Here is a 12,827-nt window from a genome sequence, read left to right as displayed (position 1 = left end):
AATCCTCTTCTACCTTTTCTCGCTCCCTCTCTGTCCCCTTCTATCGTTTCCCCTTATTCCTTCTCCTGCGTACTGTTGACTATTGAGGAACTTACCCCCCCCCCCCCTCCCGTCTCTTTCGCTCATCTAACTCTCCGTCCATCTCTCTCTCTCTCTCTCTCTCGCAGATGGATCCAAAGTGCCGTCCATCGTTCTCAGAGATTGTAATGGAGTTGCAGAGGAGAGAGACCGAGAGGACACAGAAAGATGAAGCTGCACTAAAGGGTGTGTGATTTTGTGTGTGGGGGTTAAAGAACACCGGGGGGGGTCTTAGTCAGTGGGGGGGGGGGGGGGGGTTCTATATCTGCATTGTGTATTCAGGCAGGGGTCATTAAAACTGTTGTAATTGAGCTGAGGCGGCAGGTTATATGGGGTGGTATCCTGGGGATATTCTGCTCTCTAGACTCCTACAGATTGAAAGATGGATAGATTCGGGGTGTGCAGGTAGCTTGACTGGTAAGAGTGTTGGAACAGTGACTGAAAAGGTCGCAGGTTCGAATCCCCGAGCCGGGCACTGATGATGTCCATTTTTAAGGCAGCCCCCCTGCACCTTTCTGATTCAGAGGGGTTGGGTTAAACGCGGAAGACACATTTCAGTTGAACGCATTGTTGTCAAACTGAGTTGTGTTTTTTTCTCAGGCTCAAATCTCAGGATTTGTATGTTTTTTTCTTAGTCTCAGCAGATTGCCAGCCGTGTATTATTCTTATTGAATCTCTCTCTCTCTAGATCTCGGCCCACTGCGGAGGCGCTTCCTCTGTCTCCCCGGCGACCCTCGCCTCTGCCGCAGCAAATCAGACGTGCTCCCTCCGGCTGTGCTCCCCACTCTGGCGCCTCCCACCCGTGTCAACCCCTTCTCCCTGCGAGAGGACCTAAAAGGAGGCAAGATCAAACTGTTCGACACGCCCAGCAAGTCTGTCATCTCTTTAACGTTCACCTTACCCAAACCCCCGGATCCCTGTACCACCCCCTCGCCCTCAGACAGAGAGGGGGGTACCCCCCGAGGAAGGCTCCACAGACGCTGCTTATCCCTTCCTTGCACCCCCCCACCAGATCTCCTGCCCCCCACCACCAAAGACAATACCACAGAAAAAATGGGGGTATTGCCAACTGACCTAGACGCTGAGAATGATGAGGGGAATGTTGAGAACGAGAGAGAGGAGCGGGGAATCGTGAAAGATAGATTTACCTTTGAGTCGAATGAGTTCGTAGACGAGGAGGATGTGGAGAGGAGGAAGAGCAGCGAGGGCCTCACGGGCGATGACTCAGGGCTTCCTCTCGATCCAGAGCTGCTGTCATTGGACCAGCTGAGCGAGGAACAGGAAGAGGAAACTGACCAGGAAGTGGAACCTATGGATTGCACCAGCTCCCCTGACACTCTAGATGGCACTCTCCCTCCACTCTCTTCTTTCCCTACTCTTCCACCTTATTCCAAACCCTCCACCACATTCAACAACGGCTGGGGTAATGTTCCCCCCGTCTTCAATGGTCCTCTATGCCTGCCCCCCCTCCCCTCCCCCCACATGGACAACAACAACAGCACCACGGTGGTCATTAGTCGGCCTCTGGGATGGCGGGGCACCAACCGGAACCACTCACCTCCTGGTAGGCCCAGTGGGGGCTCTCCATCGCTGTTCGGGTCCGGTAATGGTTCTGGTCCTTCTCTGGAGCAGGAGGAGATGATCTCGTGTCCCGGTTGCTGTCTGGTGGGTTTCCGGTTCCCTTCTCTGTGTTTCCGCACGCCCCCTCGCCGGAACCCCTATAAGAACCTGAACGGGAACGGAGACAGTACTGGAGTCACCCGAGGGCTGCTCTATAAAGGGCCTAAAGGGATACCGTCCTCTCCTACCAACCCCGAGCCTGGCCCTGGTCTAGCCCTGCCTGTGGCTCAGACATAAGAGACAAATAATGCCCTAACCACAGATCTAGGATCAGATTACCCAACCCTGTTATTCTAACCTTATTTCTTAGGAGGGAGAGACTGGGAACTGACCTTGGATCAGTGCCTATGGGCTACTTCATTCCATTCTTACATATAGATGTTTACATAGCTGCTGGTGGGAAGGCACTGTTGTGCTAGTGGTCTATGAGTGGTGGGATGCCCTCTGCTGGACTGAGGCGGTATTGATAATGCTGTACTGTATAATCCAGTATCACGCTATACTGATAAGGGGAGTGAGCTGAGGTCTCACAGATCCCTACAGTGGAGGAAGGCTGGTAAACTAACTGATTTTAATAAAGAAGCAATGACAATACTCCCCCTCAGCATGACGGCACTTGTATTGGTCAGAGCCATATTTAAATGTAAGCTAAACATGGCTTTGGTATTGGACCAATCCCGTGGGATATGTATTTTATGACTTTCTTCTATGCTGTGGTCCATGGCTCCTTTTCTGACGGTCACAGTTGTAAGTACTATTTTTGAACGGTGGTGGTGTTGCTTCTATGAGGAATGTTATGGGATAGTGTTACTTATGAAATGTTGTGAAATATGAATGTTATTATTTAGACGTTTGATACTGTCTGAACGGTCGAAGGCTCAGCAGTTTGCTTTGTGTTCAGGCTGCTACACAGCTGTACGGTGCAACCTGGAGATGCTACGTACGAAAAGGGCAATGAAAGGTGTGTGTGTGTGTGATCCGTACACTGTTCTGTTGACTGATATCTCGCTGTGACATCTCTTACGGCCCTCGGGACAAAGCACTTATTGCGTTTTTATTTGGACTTGTTTGGACTTTTGTTTTGTTTTTGCAAATGAATGGTCAAAGACCTGCTTCAGCAAAGAGATGTACAGATTCATATTATTTAAAAAATGGCATTGAATAAAACTATAGAATGGGACGACTGTCTGCTTTCTCTCTAGCTGGATTGCAGGATTTCTAGCCAACTATCGACCCAAACTTGCCATGAATAACTAGGAAGCATCAAGTAGTAGTGACTTTGGAAATAGTGACTCAAGACTATGTACTTGAATGAATATATATATATTAATCTATAGAGCTTGCAAGGTGGTTCTTTTCCCTCTGTTTCCTGTCTCACTGATTGTCTTTGCGCTTCAGGTTATACCATTTCCTCTCACACCCGTGACTACCGTGTCACGTCCTGATCCTTCCACCCCCTGCCCGTCTTTATCTATCCCTTATCTATTATTTTTATTTCTCTCTCTCGCTCTCTCGCTCTCTCTCTCTCAATGTAGGTAAGTGACTGCTTACGCTACTCCTTTCCTATTCAACTTTGGGAAAATGATTTGTTATGCATTTTATTGTCATGTAGTCCTCTGTGACATTGTGTGCATCAGGGTAATTGCATCAATGTGTTATCCCCTACCTCAAGGGGGTTTTGTTTTGGAAAAAGATTTAGGGTGTGTCCTCAGTCTTTCTCAGCCTGGCGTCTAGCTTACCTGTGTCAACATGGTGACGGCGCCAGGTGTACTGACGACCCTTGTGTTAACAGGATTGTGTGTCCACCTCACAGGTAAGTCTGTTGCTCCCTCAAACCCACCTTTATTAAATAACCCGAACCCTCCATATTGGGGACAGTGACTGATCTAATTTACACCATCTATGGGGGGGGGGGGCTCACCAGAGTTACTCATATATATGGTCTGATCTCAATGGATTACATGTCCAACTATTGGTTAAAATGGTGTCAGTCATGTTATGTCTGTGAATTGTTCACGCATGGTTATCCTTGTTTATGTGAGATCTTGAATATGAAAGTGTAGCGTGTGTGTGATCTATTCCTGTGTGTTTGTGTGTTGACTTTGAAGTGTTCCGTGTGAACTCTCAGGATCATCTAGAGCCGTCTGTACCACCCGTCTGTATTCCCTGAACTTAAACTGCGTCCTGCAGTGGGATTGTCCACAGGCGAACGCTACCACCACCTACACCGTCCAAACTAAGACTCAGGGGTGTGTCTGACTCCTCATTGCTCACTATTGACTTAATGGACTAGTATCTAGCTCTAAGGTTCCTCTCAGCTAAATGCTGTTCTAAGATTTGGGGTTCTGTCTTGTCTGCTGTCTCCATTGACCTAATCGATCTAGCTCAAATAGTATGCTGTATTACTGTTTTGCTATTTTCTAGAATTGGTAGTGAATTGTTTCCTAGAAAACCACTACATTGACGGATCTTCTGTAATGTTTTGTTCTGTGTGTAACTATGTTATAGTCATTTTAAGTAGAGTATTTTTTAAATCGCGTCATTGAAGGTTGTAATCAGCAATGGGATTCTGATTAGTCATTTACTTTACAGTGAAGCTAATATGGATAGTGCAACTGTTGGGATTGTGAGGGGAAAGCTAGCCTAGAAAGGAAATGGAAAGCAAATGTATTGTGTGAACAAAGCGCTCTAGCGATGCGGAGAGGAGCCAGCGAGAGGGGTAGCGTGAGAGCGGAGAATTTCAAACTTGTGGTTTTTGCAGAGAAACCTCAAAGGGTTTTAATCAGAGGGATGAATCAGTCACTCGAGTCCATGGTTGGTTGACTTTATGGGTAGATGGGTTCCGATAGATGGGCACTATTGTTTTCTACCACAGCCGTGAAAACACCCTGGCTGCTCCTCTCCCCTGCCACCTGGTTTCAGTCATAACCATCACCACCCATGTCGTCCAACAACCAGTGTGTGCCTGTTATCTTGTGTGGGTATTGCATATTTTCAGAAAGGACATTTCCACATACATTTTAGAAGATTGGAATAATAAATACTACATAGTTAATCTCCGTGTTTGTGTATGTTTCTATGTGTACAGTATATAGTACCAGTCAAGTTTGGACACACCACCTCATTCCAGGGTTTTTCTTTATTTTGACTATTTTCTACATTGTAGAATAGTGAAGACATCAAAACTATGAAATAATACATGGAATCATGTAGTAACCCAAAGTGTTAAACAAATCAAAATATGTTTGAGGTTCTTCAAAATAGCCACTCTTTGCCTTGATAACAGCTTTGCATTCTCTCAACCAACTTCGAGGTAGGCACCTGGAATGCATTTCAATTAACAGGTGTGCCTCGTTAAAAGTACATTTGTGGAATGTCTTTCTTTCCTTAATGCATTTGAGCCAATCAGTTGTGTTGTGACAAGGTAGGGGAGGTATACAGAAGATGGCACTATTTGGTAAAATACCAAGTCCATATTATGGCAAGAACAACTCACATATGCAAAAAGAAATGACAGTCCATTACTTTAAGATATGAAGGTCAGTCAATCTGGAAAATTTCAAGTACTTTGAAAGTAAAAACCATCAAGCGCTATGATGAAACTGGCTCTCATGAGGACCGCCACAGGAAAGGAAGACCCAGAGTTACCTCTGCTGCAGAGGATAAGTTCATTAGTTACCAGCCACAGAAATTGCAGCCCAAATAAATGTTCCACGGAGTTTACGTAACAGACCGATCTCGACATCAACTGTTCAGAGGAGACTGCATGAATCAGGCCTTCATGGCTGAATTGCTGCAAAGAAACCATGATTTCTGGATGTGTGATTTCCACCTTGAAGCATGGAGGAGGTGCGATGGTGTGGGCGTGCTTTGCTGGTGACACTGATTTATTTAGACTTCAAGGCACACTTAACCAGCATGGCTACCACAGCATTTTGCAGTGATACCATCCCAACTGGTTTGCGCTTAGTGGGACTATCATTTGTTTTTCAACAGAACAATGACCCAAAACACACCTCCAGGCTGTATAAGGGTGATTTGACCAAGAAGGAGAGTGCTGCATCAGATGACCTAGCTTCCACAATCCCCTGACCTCAACCCAGTTTGGGATGAGTTGGACCGCAGAGTCAAATCAAATGTTATTTGTCACATACACATGGTTAGCAGATGTTAATGCGAGTGTAGCGAAATGCTTGTGATTCTAGTTCCGACAGTGCAGTAATAACCGACAAATAATCTAACCTAACAATTTCACAACTACCTTATACACACACTTGTAAAGGGATGAGGAATATGTACATAAAAATATATGAATGAGTGATGGTACAGAACGGCATAGGCAAGATACAGTAGATGGTATCGAGTACACTATATACATATGAGATGAGTAATGTCGGGTATGTAAACATTAAGTGGCATTGTTTTAAGTGGCTAGTGATGCATCAATTTTTCCATTATTAAAGTGGCTAGAGATGAGTCAGTATGTTGGCAGCAGCCACTCAATGTTAGTGATTGCTGTTTAACAGTCTGATGGCCTTGAGATAGAAGCTGTTTTTCAGTCTCTCGCTCCCAGCTTTGATGCACCTGTACTGACCTCGCCTTCTGGATGATAGCGGGGTGAACAGGCGGTGGCTCGGGTAGTTGTTGTCCTTGATCTTTATGGCCTTCCTGTGACATCGGGTGGTGTAGGTGTCTTGGAGGGCAGGTAGTTTGCCCCCGGTGATGCGTTGTGCAGACCTCACTACCTTCTGGAGAGCCTTACGGTTGTGGACGGAGCAGTTGCCATACCAGGCGGTGATACAGCCCGACAGGATGCTCTCGATTTGTGCATCTGTAGAAGATTGAGTGCTTTTGGTGATGAGCCAAGTTTCTTCAGCCTCCTGAGGTTGAAGAGGTGCTCCTGCGCCGCCTTCACCACGCTGTCTGTCTGGGTGGACCAATTCAGTTTGTGTGTGAACTCTTTCAAGACTGTTGGAAAAGCATTCCTCATGAAGCTGGATGAGAGAATGCCAAGTGTGTGCAAAGCTGTCAAGGCAAAGGGTGGCTACTTTTTGAAGAATCTCAAATATAAAATATATTTTGATATGTTTAACACCTTTTTATTTGGTTACTTCATGATTCCATATGTGTTATTTCAAAGTTTTGATGTCTTCACTATTATTGTACAATATAGAAAATAGTCCAAATAAAGAGAAACCCATGAATGAGTGTCTCTGAACTTTTGACTGTGTGTGTCTGTGTTGCAGTGATTCGTGGCAGGACGTGGAGAGTTGTGTGCGGTTCTCCTCCCAGCTGTGTGACCTGTCCGAGGCCTTCTCTAACTTCGAGGTGTACAACATGATCCGCCTGGGCCTCCACCAGGGCCCGGGGAGTCCAGTCTGGACAGAAAATCTGGGGTTTGGCGTCCGTGATTTCAGTCAGTAGCCTGTCTCTCCTCTAAGACCTGTCACGTATCTTGCCACTGATTTATTGTTCAAATCAACAAAGAAAAAGGAAGAGCATTTAACCATCTTAATACACTGCAGAGTTCAAATAGAGAGGGCTAAAATGGCTAAAGGCACTCGCATGAAGAGATTGTCGTGATTTTTGAAATGAAAGTGGCTTTGTTTCTCCTCTTCAGACTTCAGCAGCCCCTCTGTCTTGGTCTCTCTGTCTGGAGAGAGGCTGGGAGTGGAGGTGCACTTACCTTGTTCTAGCAAAAGGGAGTGTCTTCCTCTGCAGAGTTGCTGTCCACTGTCAAAATTTATTGACCTCTGGGTCACCGTGACAGTATATGACCGACAGAACCCCTCTGACTACAAGGTACCCCTGTTGCCATCGGCGATACCACTTTTTGCTGACCCTCCTTTTGTCTTGCTCGCTCTTGTTCACACATCCTTTTTCCTTTCTACCTGCTGCTATGTAAGTGATATACAGTGCCTTGCGAAAGTATTCGGCCCCCTTGAACTTTGCGACCTTTTGCCACATTTCAGGCTTCAAACATAAAGATAAAACTGTATTTTTTGTGAAGAATCAACAACAAGTGGGACACAATCATGAAGTGGAACGACATTTATTGGATATTTCAAACTTTTTTAACAAATCAAAAACTGAAAAATTGGGCATGCAAAATTATTCAGCCCCCTTAAGTTAATACTTTGTAGCGCCACCTTTTGCTGCAATTACAGCTGTAAGTCGCTTGGGGTATGTCTCTATCAGTTTTGCACATCGAGAGACTGACATTTTTTTCCCATTCCTCCTTGCAAAACAGCTCGAGCTCAGTGAGGTTGGATGGAGAGCATTTGTGAACAGCAGTTTTCAGTTCTTTCCACAGATTCTCGATTGGATTCAGGTCTGGACTTTGACTTGGCCATTCTAACACCTGGATATGTTTATTATTGAACCATTCCATTGTAGATTTTGCTTTATGTTTTGGATCATTGTCTTGTTGGAAGACAAATCTCCGTCCCAGTCTCAGGTCTTTTGCAGACTCCATCAGGTTTTCTTCCAGAATAGTCCTGTATTTGGCTCCATCCATCTTCCCATCAATTTTAACCATCTTCCCTGTCCCTGCTGAAGAAAAGCAGGCCCAAACCATGATGCTGCCACCACCATGTTTGACAGTGGGGATGGTGTGTTCAGCTGTGTTGCTTTTACGCCAAACATAACGTTTTGCATTGTTGCCAAAAAGTTCAATTTTGGTTTCATCTGACCAGAGCACCTTCTTCCACATGTTTGGTGTGTCTCCCAGGTGGCTTGTGGCAAACTTTAAACGACACTTTTTATGGATATCTTTAAGAAATGGCTTTCTTCTTGCCACTCTTCCATAAAGGCCAGATTTGTGCAATATACGACTGATTGTTGTCCTATGGACAGAGTCTCCCACCTCAGCTGTAGATCTCTGCAGTTCATCCAGAGTGATCATGGGCCTCTTGGCTGCATCTCTGATCAGTCTTCTCCTTGTATGAGCTGAAAGTTTAGAGGTACGGCCAGGTCTTGGTAGATTTGCAGTGGTCTGATACTCCTTCCATTTCAATATTATCGCTTGCACAGTGCTCCTTGGGATGTTTAAAGCTTGGGAAATCTTTTTGCATCCAAATCCGGCTTTAAACTTCTTCACAGCAGTATCTCGGACCTGCCTGGTGTGTTCCTTGTTCTTCATGATGCTCTCTGCGCTTTTAACGGACCTCTGAGACTATCACAGTGCAGGTGCATTTATACGGAGACTTGATTACACACAGGTGGATTGTATTTATCATCATTAGTCATTTAGGTCAACATTGGATCATTCAGAGATCCTCACTGAATTTCTGGAGAGAGTTTGCTGCACTGAAAGTAAAGGGGCTGAATAATTTTGCACGCCCAATTTTTCAGTTTTTGATTTGTTAAAAAAGTTTGAAATATCCAATAAATGTCGTTCCACTTCATGATTGTGTCCCACTTGTTGTTGATTCTTCACAAAAAAATACAGTTTTATATCTTTATGTTTGAAGCCTGAAATGTGGCAAAAGGTCGCAAAGTTCAAGGGGGCCGAATACTTTCGCAAGGCACTGTAAATGATGTCTGAGTGTTGGAGCGTGCCCCTGGCTATCCGTAAATTCAAAAACAAGCGAATGGTGCTGTCTGTTTTGCCTAATATAAAGAATTTGAAATTACTTATACTTTTACCTTTGATACTTAAGTATATTTTAAACCAAATACTTTTAGACTTTTTTACTCAAGTAGTGTTTTACTGGGTGACTTTTACTTGAGTCATTTTCTATTTAAAGTACCTTTTTTAAAAAAAATGTTTACTCAAGTATGACAATTGGGTACTTTTTCCAGCACTGGTTGTTTCTTTGCTGCATATATATTATTTTTTTGTGTGCATTTGTTAGTACAAGTGTCCTTGATTGGCTCTCTGACACACTGTCTGATACAGCCTCTCTGATTGGCTGATCCTCTTGCATGTGTCTGATACAGCGTTTGTGATTGGCTGGTCCTATTGCAGACGCAGATTGGTTTGGTCCAGACGATGGTGTATGGGGCAGAGTTCTCAAACCTGGTCCCAGGACATGACTACTGTGTCGTGGCTAACTTCTCCACCAGTCCGGCCACCTTCCCCCAGGCCTCGTCTCCTCCCTCGGACCCCAGTTGTGTCCACCATGCTGGCCCAGGACTAGGTTAGAGGTTTACGTTAGGGTTAAGGTTGAGTCGGGGTGTGGACATGAAGCTTGGGTTATGAATACAACCCTAATTACAAAATGACGTGTGGTTTGTGTTTCCCAGGGTTGCAGCCAGTGTTGTTGGGGTTAGGAGTGTGTGCTGTACTCTTCTCTCCTCTCCTTGCTCTGGCTCTGTACCTGCTGAAACAAAAACGAGATGTACCACACGTAAACAGACTCCCCAAGTCTCTAGTAAACTGTCCTTATTCTTTTGAAACACAAACACATGAGTATTTCATTTGTGTATAGTACTACATAAAATGCAGTATTATCTTGAATGTCCTTGGATATATCATTACACTGTTTTTGTGTATATTTTTTAATGCAGGCATCTCTTCAGGCATTCCTCGAGGACCTGCCGGAGTCCCCTTCAGACCCTGTTGACCCCAGTGACATTGTAGACGACCACCTCTCCATCCTGTCCTCTTTCTCCAGCTGTGTCTGCACCGAGGCCCAGGCCCCAAGCCTGGGTAATGGGTACAACAGCAACCCCTTCCTCAGTGACTATAGGTCAGGCAACATGCACTGGAACACTGAGAGAATGGAGCTGGACCTAAACTCAGCCAGCACCATATCCCTGCCATGCTCCACTGTGCCTATAGGCCTGCATATGATCCAGTGCAGCTTTGATTCACCTCGACAACCACATCCAGGGCCCAATGTGCCAGTTCTACCGTACCCTGGTTCTTTATCTTTGTCAGAGGCCGTGGAGGGCCAGGTGGTCCCGCTGTGTTCTGTGAGGTTTGGGAGGGTGAGTGAGGGGGATGGGGGTGAGAACCTTGAGGGACTACAGTGGTGTAACCTGTAGCATGTTGCACTGCAGTACTCACAATGCCATGTTTAACATATTCCTATGAACTCCACAGTGCTGAGAGGAGTTCAAAAACTTTATTGACCATTTTTGTTGAAAATTGAAATTTTTTTCCCTCAGCTTACAGACATACATTTTCAGTTCCAACAGGACTGTTGTATGGTCCAGCACCTTACCAAGGTCAACCATAACAGGGACAATACTGGACGGTGCAATCATAAACACATACACTCTTAGAAAAAAGGGTTTCAAAAGGGTTCTTCGGCTGTCCCCATAGGAGAACCCTTTTCGGAACCAAAACTATTCTTCCTGGAACCAAAAATTGTTATTCAATGGGTTATCCTATGGGGACAGCCGACAAACCTTTTTAGGTTCTAGATGGCACCTTTTTTTATTTATTTATTTTTCCTAAGGGGGGTTTATTATTCTGACTCCCCTTTTAAATGTCCTTTGTCTACTGTGCCAAGTCTGTCTTTTCTGCTCTTTTTCTGTGTCATAATAGGTTGTTCTCCCCCCTCTCTCTGCCTTGGTTCTGACTCACTGTTGCCCCATCCCATCTCTGGCCTGACCCCCACTCTCTTTCCTGTGTCTGACATCTCATTCTGGGGGAAGAGCGCAGAGGGTAGGGGAACATCTCTCTCCTGCCTCTCATTTCACTGGTGGTGCACTTTTTCCGGAACATTAGAACATTCGGGGGGGAGAGACAGAGGAGACATTGGATGGGAAACAGTGATTGGCCCTATAGTTCTGGAAACCACATAGCCTGCGTATGGCTCATAATAATATCACTGTCTGGAGGATTTTGATTCATGTTGTTGGTCTAATATTGGGGTTGGATCATGAGTCCAAACTAAGCCGTGTGTTTGTCTGCCAATCATAAAAGTTACTTCTCAGGCATCCAACAGGTATCGCATCTAACCTTGAACTTTGGTTTTTGGAGCAAACTTTGGTTTTTATGCGTTCTGCTGTATTTGCAGTCAATTCACCGGAAACCTGATCCAAAATGGTCGCTTTGTGGCTCACTCTTCACTGGTGTGTGCTGGCTAGCTCTGCAGCTGAGCCCAAAAATGTCTTATATGCTGCTGCATAAATGATGTAATATGCCAGGGAGATATGTATACCGTAGCTAAGAAAGTAATACTAAGTGTATGAAATCATTTGCTAAATTTTTCCCTCTGAATTTTCCATTCTGTTCTGACTTCGTGGTGCACATGTAGCCTATAACCTGTTTTTGAGAAATGTAATCATTGAATATTGTAAGAGCTTTCATTGTCTGCTTATATGCCCCCTTTATTTATCCTAAAAGTTCTGACTTGGTGTACAGGGAGAATACCTTAAGAACGCCCGTGTTCTGAATTCTGTCACTGTACATTTCAAAAGGGTTAAACAAGTAGTTATGACTACATCCATCCTAGCTTAGTCATACATTTATAAAAAAGAAAATCAAAATCACAGATTGCCTCTCATCCACTTGTCCCCTTATGCCATAGTTTGTATATCTCAATTGTCAGTTAAGCAAGCTGACATTTTTTTTTTTTTAAGCAAGTCAGCCATGTTTATTTTAAATGAAGTAAATGAGGCTGAATGAATTGTTTCGCTGGCAGACAAGGCTCCGCTGATAGCCAGGTGTAGCAGTGGTAAGGTTTTGGGACAGCTTTGTTTGTCACTGTTATAGTGCAATTAATGTATTGTTCAGTGTTGAGGCTTTGCTGGCATGCATCCCACATTTTCTTTGTTTGTCCCCCAACCAAGATTTACATGCTAAAATCGCCACTGTCAACAGTGTGACCTTTTCGAAAATGACTTATTCATGGGTCAGCTGAAAGTCTGCTAGTGTCTGAAAGTGAATACTTGCTTTCCATTCGGGTGCATCCTGTTCTGTGAATGTCAAGTTTCATATTAACCAGAGAGGGTGGTGAAGATGCATATGTGAGCACAGCAGAGCTTGAAAAAAACCACCACCCACAAGCCTAATAATAACTGCTTGAAATGAGCAACAATGAGATCAGCTTGAAGACTTTGTTGTGTAATGCTAGATAAGTGTAATTGCTGATGTTCTTTATGTATAGTTCCCATTCCAACACCATAAGGAAATGTAAATTGAGTGAACAATAAATGTTTGTCATTTTGAAGTG

At 44.6% G+C, this 12,827-nt stretch overlaps 2 protein-coding genes across 3 annotated transcripts in view; both read left to right on the top strand.

The window, feature by feature from the left end:
- The window catches only part of LOC110500469 (dual specificity testis-specific protein kinase 2), a 22,154-nt gene extending 19,276 nt beyond the window's left edge, over positions 1-2,878 (top strand). The window contains exons 9-11 of one of the 2 annotated variants that reach the window (XR_016490315.1): positions 168-264; positions 767-2,445; positions 2,600-2,878. Coding sequence is in view for 1 of the 2 variants with exons in the window: in XM_021577855.3 (XP_021433530.2) it covers positions 168-264; positions 767-1,935 (1,266 nt within the window). In the remaining variant the exon portion in view is untranslated. Of the gene's footprint in view, positions 1-167; positions 265-766 lie in introns of both variants that reach the window. The other variant, XM_021577855.3, reaches the window with a different exon arrangement.
- Positions 2,600-12,827, top strand: si:dkeyp-75h12.7 (uncharacterized). The gene is made up of 8 exons (XM_090214555.1): positions 2,600-2,659; positions 3,392-3,511; positions 3,827-3,947; positions 6,945-7,114; positions 7,319-7,500; positions 9,668-9,839; positions 9,946-10,073; positions 10,210-12,827. The coding sequence occupies exons 2-8, from the start codon at positions 3,448-3,450 to the stop codon at positions 10,687-10,689; spliced, it is 1,317 nt and encodes a 438-aa protein (XP_090070681.1). The 5' UTR covers positions 2,600-2,659; positions 3,392-3,447; the 3' UTR covers positions 10,690-12,827.

Source organism: Oncorhynchus mykiss, chromosome 21 (genome assembly GCF_057628025.1).
Source record: "Oncorhynchus mykiss isolate SJ-2025 chromosome 21, ASM5762802v1, whole genome shotgun sequence".
Lineage (NCBI taxonomy): Eukaryota > Metazoa > Chordata > Actinopteri > Salmoniformes > Salmonidae > Oncorhynchus > Oncorhynchus mykiss.
Note: the sequence above shows the minus strand (reverse complement) of the source record. Positions and strands in the feature narration are given on the sequence as shown.

Bases quoted from the DNA above. Each gene is read 5' to 3' on its own strand.
- si:dkeyp-75h12.7 (XM_090214555.1), top strand. From the start codon at position 3,448: ATGGTGACGGCGCCAGGTGTACTGACGACCCTTGTGTTAACAGGATTG. The intron at 3,948-6,944 runs GTGTGTCTGACT...TCTGTGTTGCAG, and splicing joins GTCCAAACTAAGACTCAGGG to TGATTCGTGGCAGGACGTGG. The intron at 7,115-7,318 runs GTCAGTAGCCTG...TCTCCTCTTCAG, and splicing joins GTTTGGCGTCCGTGATTTCA to ACTTCAGCAGCCCCTCTGTC.